Source organism: Trichechus manatus, unplaced genomic scaffold (genome assembly GCF_000243295.1).
Source record: "Trichechus manatus latirostris isolate Lorelei unplaced genomic scaffold, TriManLat1.0 scaffold00181, whole genome shotgun sequence".
NCBI classification, from domain to species: Eukaryota; Metazoa; Chordata; class Mammalia; order Sirenia; family Trichechidae; genus Trichechus; species Trichechus manatus.
In genome coordinates, this window is record NW_004444117.1 from 3,210,312 (window position 1) to 3,221,139 (window position 10,828).

At 45.5% G+C, this 10,828-nt stretch overlaps 1 protein-coding gene across 1 annotated transcript in view; it reads right to left on the reverse strand.

Moving 5' to 3' along the window:
- Window positions 1–52, reverse strand: part of RNF130 (ring finger protein 130) — a 132,128-nt gene extending 132,076 nt beyond the window's left edge. The window contains exon 1 of the mRNA XM_004387185.2: window positions 22–52. Within this exon, the coding sequence (XP_004387242.2) occupies window positions 22–52 (31 nt within the window). The remainder of the gene's footprint in view (window positions 1–21) is intronic.
- Window positions 53–10,828: the final 10,776 nt, after the last annotated feature.

Here is a 10,828-nt window from a genome sequence, read left to right on the forward strand (position 1 = left end):
GGCTGCCCGCGCCGCCCTCACATCCGCGGCCCGCCCGCGGGGGTGCGCCCATGAGCCCCTTGGCGAGGACGGCGGGTCAGGCCGCGCGTGGTCGTTTCCTCGGGGCCCCCCGAGGGCTGTGGGGACAGCCCCTCTCCATCCCCCGGGGTCGGCCCTGCCGAGTTTGCGGGGGGGCTCCTCGTGGGGTGGGGCGGCTCCGGGAGGACGTGCCCGAAAGACGGTCTATGGAGCACAAAGTCCGGCTAGCCGGGCGGCCGACCCCGCCGCGCGCTCGCCGCCGCCGCCCCACCTTCCTCCCGCCGCCAGCCGAGCAGCAACACGCAGGCCTGAGGCGCAGCCCCGCCCCCACGCACATGCGTGCGAGGCCCTGCCCGCTCCCGCCCGCCTGCACGAGGGCCGGAGGAGGGCGGGTCCCCAGGTTACTGGGCTTGTTTATCCATCAGGCTTGGTAAGGCACGGGGTCCGTTGTCTGGGAGCTTTTCAGGGATCTACCAAAACGTTTGACAGCAGAGTACAAAAGAAAAAGACCCTAAAACTTTAATCATTATGTTATTGTTACTATCTATGAGATTCCTAATAAACTTCGGTCTGTATGCGTGTGTCTCTTCTAGGTATATCATATTAATGGGAGCTTACAATATTTGTCCTTTTGTGTCTGATTTATTTCACTCAGCATAGTGTTTTCATGATTCATCCATATCATAGTATATATCAGGATGTCACCTTTTATGGCTTAGTAATATTCCATTGTACAGATATGCCACATTTTGTTCACCCATACATTTGTTGATGGATACTTGGGTTGTTTCCATCTTTGGGTATGGTGAATAATGCTACAATGAATATTGGTTCATAGGCGTCAGTTTGAGTCTCTGCTTTCGAGTCTTTGGGGTATATATGTTGTGCATTGGTGTACAAGTATTGTGAAATATATTTTTACCACAATAAAAAAATGAGGCAACCACCAAAAAATGCCTATGACATCTAACATTTCAGCGGGAGAATTGCAAATCATATAATTGACATGGTGGGCAGGTCTCTGTAAATAAGAGTACCGAGAAACTGCAGGGCCACCTGAGTGGCTGAGAAGTACCTGTACAGGCTAGATGAAAGTCCCTAGAGCCCAGGAGAAGAAGAAAATTGTAGTGAGGCCCCACAACCACCCTTCACCACACACTCAGGCCATGTCAGTTAAAACTATGCACCATCCTAAAGCATAAACCATGGGAAAGGATGGGCCTAGCTTCAGGTGTGGCTGGATCTAGAAGCTTATAGGATATTGGGCCATGTACTCATCATTCTGGGAAGGTGAGGCGTAAGGATAGCTTCTTCTGATCAGCCAGGCATGGGTCTTCTGACTCCTGTGGTAGGAAGGGAGTGGAGTGAACCTTCAGCAACCAAATGTACTGAGAATCCAGGAGAAAGGTGGCTTTCCAAAGGAAAACTGAGTATGGATGCAATACAAGCTAAAACATCAGATGTCCTCCAGTGACTCTTTAGTGAATTCCTTCACAATTTCTCCCTCTAGTTCCCTCCATCTTACCCCCACTACCTGGCCTGGCCTGTTGAGACTGGCTTTTACTCATTTGCTTGCCTTCAGGAAGTTCAGCCTCAGACCAAAGCAACTGAGCCCCACCCTCAACCTAGCCCTGAAAGAGGGCTCCATTCTAGTCCTGGATCCAAGGTATCCATGCTCCAGGCACCCAAGCTCATTGCCACCAAGTCAATTCTGACTCATAGCAACCCTATACGACAGAGTAGAACTGCCCCAATAGGGTTTCCAAGGAGCAGCTGGGGGATTCAAACTGCCGACCTTTTGGATAGCAGCCAAACTCTTAACCACTGCGCCACGAGGGCACCCCAGTCCCTAGAATTCTCTGCCCAAACAGCCTGGGCCACTTCTAGGTCCTGAATGGGGCTCTTCTGCCAGTGGGGTCTCCAGGATCGGCTCCTCTCCCTTGGCATGCCCTGGCCCAGCCTCTGTCCTGAAGCTCTCATGCTCTCTGCTCTCATAAACACATTACTGTTGGGTCGATTCCAACTCATGGTGACCCCATGTGTTACACAGTAGAACTGAGCTCCATGGGGTTTTCTTGGCTATAATCTTTAGGGAAACAGATCACCAGGACTTTCTATCAGTGTGCCGCTCTGTGGGTTCAAACCACCAACCTTTCAGTTCGAGGCCAAGAACAAACCATTTGTGCCACCTAGGGATTTTGACTGTCACTAGAGTCTTTCAAAGAATGGAGTGTCCATGCCCCCTGACATGAGAAGTGATTATAGAGGACACAGATCCTGTTGCTGTTGAATCAATTCCGACTTATAGTGACTGTCATGGATTGAATTACATCCCCCTGGGCCATGATTCCTGGTATTGTGTGACTTTCCTATATGTTGTAAATCCTGCATCTACGATGTTAATGAGGGAAGATGGGTGGCAGTTGTGTTAGGAAGGCAGGACTCAATCTTCAAGATTAGATTGTGTCCTGAGGCAATCTCTTGAGATATAAAAGAGAGAAGTGAGCAGAGAGACAGGGGAACCTCATACCACCAAGAAAGCAGTGCCAGGAGCAGAGCGTGTCCTTTGGACCCAGGGTCCCTGTGCTGAGAAGCTCCTAGTCCGGGGGAACATTGATGAGAAGGCCGACAGAGAGAGAAAGACTTCCCCTGGAGCCGATGTCCTGAATTTGGACTTTTAGCCTTCTTTACTGTGAAGAAATAAATTTCTCTTAGTTAAAGCCATCCACTTGTGGTTTTTCTGTTGTAGCAGCACTTGACGACTAAGACAGTGACCCTATAGGACAAAGTAGAACTGCCTCAAGGCAGTAGGGTTTCCAAGGAGCAGCTGGTGGATTTGAACTGCTGAACTTTTGGTTAGCAGCCATAGCTCTTAACTACTCCACACCTGTTAAATTAGGTGGGATAAGGCAGCTCTCTTTAAAGCCATCTTTTGGCCCTGAATCTGTCAAGGAGAAAGTCGCCATGCTAGAGCGCCTTGACCCCTTTTCTAGTGTGTGCCCGTCTCCCTTCTAAACAGAGTGGTACAAGGTCTCAGTACACAGCTTCAGCAGATGCTGGCATTGAGGCTGATCTTAATACTGCTACTATATTTGAGGGTTTAATCGTCTTTAAGGAGCGCTAGTGGTACAATGATTAAGTGCTCGACTGCCAACTGAAAGGCTAACATTTTTAACCTGCCTACCAGATCTGTAGGAGAAAGACCTGGCCATCTGCTTCCATAAAGACTATGGCCTAGGAAACCCTGTGGGGCAGTTCTACTCTGTCACATGGGGTCACGATGTGTTGAAAATTGACTCAACGGCCCCTAACAACAATTGTCTTTAATTTTTATGGAGGCAGTTCCTTTAGGCTAAGAGATTTTCCACTTAGAGTAGTGATACAAGCTACTTTTAAAATATTTATTTAAGTTAAAAAAAAAAAGTGACTTGATTAAAATTAAGGAAACAAAAGCGTAGGTGGACTTGGCTATGATAAATACCATGAAGTACATGTGCAGGGGTCCTAGTCAGGCCACACTGGCCTGAATGAGCTGCTGGCTTGGAACAGGCCTTCAGGGCCTGGCCCCTCCCAGGGCAGCCTGGCCAGTGCCTCTCTCCTCCACGGGGCGATTTCTCTGACTCTGCAAGTCTGTTTACCTGCCTCTGCTCCCATCTCTCAGCCCCAGCTCAAATTACCATTCTTCTGTAGCTCTAGCTTGCAGCCTCCCTGATCTAGGCCCTGGCAAGGGCTTTGGCCCTCCAGGAGCTCATCTGCCTCCTCTGTGAGCAATGTCTACCTTCCCAGGGACATGAACGAGGTAATTGTGTGTGTAAAGCACTCAGCATAGTGCTTATGGGCTCCAGGGATCAGAGCCCAAGCTGGGCCCCAGGCAGTGTTGGACACCTCAGAAGATCTTCCAGATTTCCCCAAGCTACCTCTCCCTCCTCCTCCTCCTTTTTCTTCTTAGATGGCACAAATCCAAGCAAGGCTATCTTAGTTTTCTAGGGCTACTGTAACAAAAAATACCACAAGTGGGTGGCTTTAAAGAACAGAAATCTATTTCCTCACAGTTTGAATGCTGCAGGTGCAAATCCGGGTGTAGGCTCTAGGGTAGGATCCTTAACCCTATAGGTAGCCCCAGGCGTTCCTTGATGTACTTTGGCTGCTTGCAGATATATCTTCACATGGCATCTATCCCCTCCATCCCCCCTGTGTGTATCTATGTCTATTTTGCTGTTTTTATAAGATTCCACTCAGAAGGGATTAAGTTTAGGACCTATCCTACTCAAGTATGAATGACCTCATTAACATAACAAATGAAAACATGTATTTTCAAACAAGGTCATGTTTACAGGTACTGCAACATAATTTTTTGGGGGGACACAATTCAATCCATAAAAAAAGCCCAGCTGTTATTTTATTATTTACATGTTCCCATTTATCCCATTCCTCACTTTCATCCCCTGCCCTATAGAAACCATTCTAATGTGCTTAATGTGTCTTTTGTTTGTGTTCTTATCAAATGTGTCTGGCTGTTTAGTGTATATGTATTTTTAAATTATTAAACAGTATTGAGTTATAGATGTCATTCTGTTTCTCACTTTCTTCACCTAGTACTATGTTGTTGTTCTTACCTTTTTTCACATTTATTAAATGTTTATATTGAAATATATCTCTAATAAAGTGCAAAGATCTTAAGTGTACAGCTCAGCAGATGTTTACTAAGTGAAGACACCATTGTAACCACCATTAAGATCAGGATGGAGAACATGACCAGCATCCCTGAAGCTTCTCTGGGCTTCTCAGTCATTCTTGTTGTTATGCTGTTAGTTGCCATCAAGTTGGCTCCAATTCATGGTGACCTAGTCATTACCACGCCACTGTTATGATTTCAGTTACCATATGTCTTAGTCACTTAGTGCTGCTCCAATAGAAATACCACAAGTGGATGGCTTTAACAAAGAGAAGTTTATTTCCTCACAGTCAAAGTTCGCTAAAAGTCCAAATTCAGGGCGTCAGCTCCAGGGGAAGGCTTTTTCTCTCCATCGGCCTTCTTCTCTTCGGTGTTCCACCACACTAGGAACTTCTCTGTGCAGGGACCTAGATCCAAAGGACGCACTCTGCTCCCAGCACTGCTTTCTTGATGGTATGAGGTCCCCAACTCTCTGCTTGCTTCCCTTTCCTTTTATCTCTTGAGAGATAAAAGGTGGTGCAAGCCACACCCCAGGGAAACTCCCTTTACATTGGATCAGGGATGTGACCTGGGTAAAGGTGGTGTTACAGTCCCACCCTAATCCTCTTTAACATAAAATTACAATCACAAAATGGAGGCCAACCACACAATTCTGGGAATCATGGCCCAGCCAAATTGATAGACACATTTTTGGGGGGACATAATTCAGACCGTGACACCATAGTTTATTTTTTAACTTTTATATAAGGTGAATCATACATATGTACTTTTTGGTGTCTATTTTCTTTTTCTTAATATTATGTTTATAAGATTCTTTCTTTTTTTGCATGTAGGATGTCATCAGGAGGAACCAATCGCTGGAGAAGGACATCATGCTTGGGAAAGTAGAGGGTCAGCAAAAAAGAAGGGGAGCCTCAATGAGATGGGTTGGCACAGTGGCTGCAACAGTGGGCTCAAACAGCAACAACTGCGAAGATGCAGGACCAGGCAGCATTTTGTTCTGTTATATGTAAGGTAGCTATGAGTTGCATCCACTCGCTGGCACACAACAATAGTCCACAATTGATTTATCCATTTTCCTGTTGATGCACATTTGTGTTGATTTCTCTTTGGGGCTATCATGATTAGGGCTGTTCTGAAAACTCTCTGCATGTCTTTTGGCGAGCATGAATATGCATCTCTGAGAGTATATACTTTGGAGTGGAACAGCTGCGTCACAAGGTAGGCAGGTGCTTAGCTTTGGAAGATGCCATCATTGTCTTTTCAAGCTGCCCTCCCTTCACCCCCACCTGAGCCTCTCTTTTCTGCTTTCCACCTGGGGCTCTGCCCCTAGTAGGTCTTGTCCATGTTGGCTGCTCCTGCTGCTGCTGTTATCATACCCCACCCCAAGACCAGGCTGTAGGTGAAATCACTGTGGGAACCCAGTCCAATCCCCATGGGGCAGGCTGTCCTGGAGAGGCTGCTCATAGTGTGTTTCCTGTGGATTCTAAACTCCTCAGAGATGCCACAGGTGAAGAACTCCATGGAGACATCAAGACCTACAAGAGATGCCTCTGAATGTTGGCCAAGCATTTTCACAATCACATCAGATATGCTGTCTTCTCCTTTTGAAAGACTCAGTGAGGAGCTGTGGCCTTTTCACATAGTGGCCTTTACAGAAGTGGACAGCGGGCCAGGCACCAGGTCCCCAGAGTGCTGCTCTGGACTGCTGGAACCAGCACATGACAAGGGGATTTTAAGAAATATAAAAAGCATTTTTATTTTAGTAATTATATGTTTGTTTTAATATTACCTTCTACTTTATAGCAATTTATTTAGTTTTCAATGATAGTAACATCCTGTCTTTAAAAACTGAAGTATCTTAACAAAAAATCTTTAATAAATAATTGTCAGGTAGAACACAGATACAGTGAAATTGTAGAATTGGTGTGCAAAGGACCAAAGTACAAGAAATACTAACAGAGAAAAATATAGAGGCTTGGGAGACAGACACCTAGGACTGGTTCAAATCAGTGGTACACTGAGTATTTCGCAAGCCTGCTGTTGAACATTTGGCACCTCGAAATCGCCTTAGTGGTAGTATTTACATGACTGAAATGGGCAAACACTACAAATCAGAGCTTCCTTCCTTCCTCCCTTTCTCTCTTAGTCTTTCTCTCTCTCCCTTTATTTTTCAGAGAACAGTTTGCCAGAATGCTGCTGGTTCAAATCTAAGCTTGGCCACATGCCAGTTGTCATTTGTATGACTGCTACACGTTCCTGTCTCCTCTGGGGTCAGTTTCCCTCTGTGAAGTAGAGATAATGACCTCTCCCTCCCTGGGTCTGCCACATATAAATCAGGTGATAGATGCCTGGAAGTTGTAGCTATCACAGTTACCCCGCTTCCCTGCCACTTGTTACTGGAGGGACAAGGGTCGATGACAAGTTTAATCAGGGACTGAGTGAGGGCAACAGCACTGCCCTCCCGTAGGCATCTCCCAGAAAAGGCCGCCATGAATGTGTGGATGCTCAGGCCAGCCAGCGTCCTGCACACCCACAGGCATGGGGTACCCCACACCCACCAGGGGTACATATAATAGTTTTTTTAATTAAAAAAAAATATATATATATATTTGCATCACCAATCCAAATATTTCAATCTTTCTTAATGAAAAATTTCAAATATACTGAAAAGTTGAAAGAATGGTACTTTATTTTTTAGAGCACATTATTTCTCCTATTAACATCTTGCATTCCTGTAGTACATTTGTTACAATTGATGGGCCAATGTTGATACATTACAGTGAGACTTCATCTTTCTAACTTTGGACCAGTCATCAGGAAAGATCAATTGCTAGAAAAGGACATCATGTTTGGTAAAATGGAGGATCAGCGGAAATGAGGGAAAGCCTCCATGAAATGGATTTACATGGTAGCTACAACAATAGGCTCAAACATTTAAAGACTTGTGAGGATGGCTGAGAAGAGACAGAAAGGGCCACATAAGCCAGAGACTTCCTCCGCCTGAGACCAGAAGAACTAGATGGTGCCTGGCTACCACCAATGACTGCCTTGACAGGGAACACAACAGACAGTCCCTGTTGGAGCAGGAGAAAGGTGGGGTGCAGAACTCAAATTCTAGTAAGAAGACCAGACTTAGTGGTCTGACTGAGACTGGAGGAACCCCGGAAAGCATGGCCCCAGATTCTCTATCAGCTTAGAACTAAAACAGTTTCTGAGGCCATCTCTTCAGATAGGAATTGGACTGGACTATGGGAAATAAAATGATACTCGTGAGGAGTGTGCCTCTTAGCTCAGGTAGATACAAGAGACTAAATGGGCAGCTTCTGTCCGGAGGTGAGATTGGAAGGCAGAAAGGGTTAGGAGCTGGTGGAATGGACGTGGGGAATCAGGCGTGGAAAGAAGGAGTGTGCTGTCACGGTATGGGGAGAGCAATTAGGGTCACATAGCAAGGTATGCATAAATTTTTGTATGTGAGACTAACTTGAAATGTAAACTTCATTTAAACTACAGCAATAAACAAAAAAAACAAACAAAAAAAAAAGACTTGTGAGGATGGCTGAGGACTGGGCAATGTTTCATTCTGTTATATATAAGGTCACCATGAGTTAGAACCTGCTCTGTGGCAACTAACAACAATAACATCATTAACTAAAGTCCATAGTTTACATTAAGATTCACTGCTTGCGTTGTACAATCCTATGGGTTTCACAGATGCTTAATGTCATGTATCCACCATTACCGTATCATGTAGAATAGTTTCGCCGGCCTAAAAATGCCCTGTGCTCCACCTGTTCATCCCTTCCTCCTACCCCTGACCCGCTGGCTTTTTTCACTTAGCAGTATACATTTAAAGTTTCTCCATGTCTTTGCATGGCTTGATAGCTCATTTCTTTTTATACCCGAATAATACTCCATTGTATGGATGGGCCACAGTTTGTTTATCCATTTACCTACTGAAGGTTGCTTTCAGTTTTTGGCAATTATTAATAAAGATGCTAGAAACATTCTTGGGTAGGTTTTTATGCGGGCATGTTTTCATCTCATCTGGGTAAATACCTAGGAGCGTAACTGCTGGATCAAACGTTACGACTAGATAATGGCAAGGCTAAGCTTTGTAAGAAACTGCCAGACTGTCTTCCAAAGTGGCTGTACCATTTTGCATTCCCACTAGTGATGAATGAGAGTTCCTGTTGCTCCATGTCCTTGCCAGCATTTGGTGTTGACAGTGTTTTAGATTTTAGCCACTCTAATAGGTATGTAGTGGTATCTGTGATTTTTATTTAAAATTTTTTTTTCCAAACCATGTTTTGATACTTTGGGCTACAACTCCTAAGAGTAAGACATTCTCTGAAATTATCATGACAAGGCATTGAAAAATAATTTCTTGAAATAATTTCCTAAAATAACCCATCCTTATTCAAATGTCCCTACACATCTACAACTGTCTTTTCTTCACTATTTCCTTAAAGTAGGATCTGATGAAGATTTTGCATTGACTTTGCATATGTCTTTTTCTAGTAAGTTAGACATCTGAGGGTGCAGCCCAGCTCCAGCAGATTAAAAAAAGTTGGTGGTCATCCTGCGACATTAAACTTGTGTCCTACCCTACGACTTCATCTTTTGGAGTTCACCATGCAATGCATTGAGTTCTGTGATTATCTTGTCAGTAACACAAATATATTGTATTTTACTTGTTTTGTGTAAACACTTAACTTATATCACAGTTACTATAACTTGGCATTTCCTTATTTTTAACATGCCAGGAATTCAAAACACGGATGTGTTCCAGGCTCTTCTCATTTAGGAGAGGTCCTGCTGGAGGAAGCAAGCAGCTGCCTCCCTTTTCTGGGGGCCTCTCATTAGGGATGTGATGGTGGGGGACCCTAGGGAGGAAAGGGCCTGTCAAGCCCAGGGGTCACAAGCTACGCTGGTTAGATTGGCTCGGGCAGGTGGGGTAACCCTGGGAAGATGCCTGTAGGCAGAAGAGTAGTGACAGATAAAATAGCTCAGATTTGGAGCCTGTCGTGTTCCGGGGTGAGGGGGGTACCTGGTGGCGCAGTGGTTAAGAGCTACGGCTGCTAACCAAAAGGTCGGCAGTTCGAATCTACCAGGTGCTCCTTGGAAACTCTATGGGGCAGTTCTACCTTGTCCTATAGAAACGCTATGAATTGGAATCGACTCAACGGCAACGGGTTTTATAGAATATGTTCCAGAGACTGGAATTTAATTCTCCTGAGCACCCTCAGACCTAGGGACTATTAGGCTTCTTTTGCAGATGAGGAAACTGAAGCTCAGAGAAGTAAGTTCTTTGCCCAATAAACTTGCCCAGCTAATGAGTGAGTGTACTAGTTTCCTAATCTAACAAAGCTGTAACCCGTTGCCGTCCAGTTGATTCCGACTCACAGAGACTCTGTAGGACAGAGTAGAACTGCCGCATAGGGTTTCCAAGGAGTGGCTGGTAGATTTGAACTGCCGACCTTTTGGTTAGCAGCTGTAGCTCTTAACCACTGCACCACCAGGGTTCCAACAAAACTTTAGACAACAGAAATTTATCACCTCTCAGTTCTGGAGGTTAGTAGTCTAAATTTAGGGTGTTGGCAAGTCATATATTCTCAGAAGTTTCTAGGGGAAGAGCCTTTCTTATCTCTCCCAACTTCTGATAGCCGTAGATGTTTTGTGGCTTGTAGATGCATCTTCTTGGCTTGGCTGTCCTTCCTTCCTCTGTGTCACTTCTCTTCATTTACAAGAGGACCTGTCATATAGGATTAGGTCCCACCCTACTCCAGTGTGACCTCATGTTAATTTATAACATCTTCGAAGCCCTATTTCCAACAAGGTTGCGTTCACAGGTTCGCGAAGTTAGGGCTTCAAGGTATCCTTTTAGGGGCACCATTCCGTCCATAATAATGAGTGAGTGGTGGTGCTGGCTGGCTCCCAGGCCCTCTTTCATTCCATTATCATATTCGCTTCAGGCACAGGGATTCAGATGACCCCTGGTTTTCCTTTTCCTTGGCCCAGCCCAGGCAGCCAGAGGGTTTTGGCTGAGCTCTGTCCAGGAATCCGGGTGGGGCTCTGGCTGATCCCTCCCTCGGGATGCTGAGCAGGCACAGGCTGCAGGGTGGGGGTGAGGGG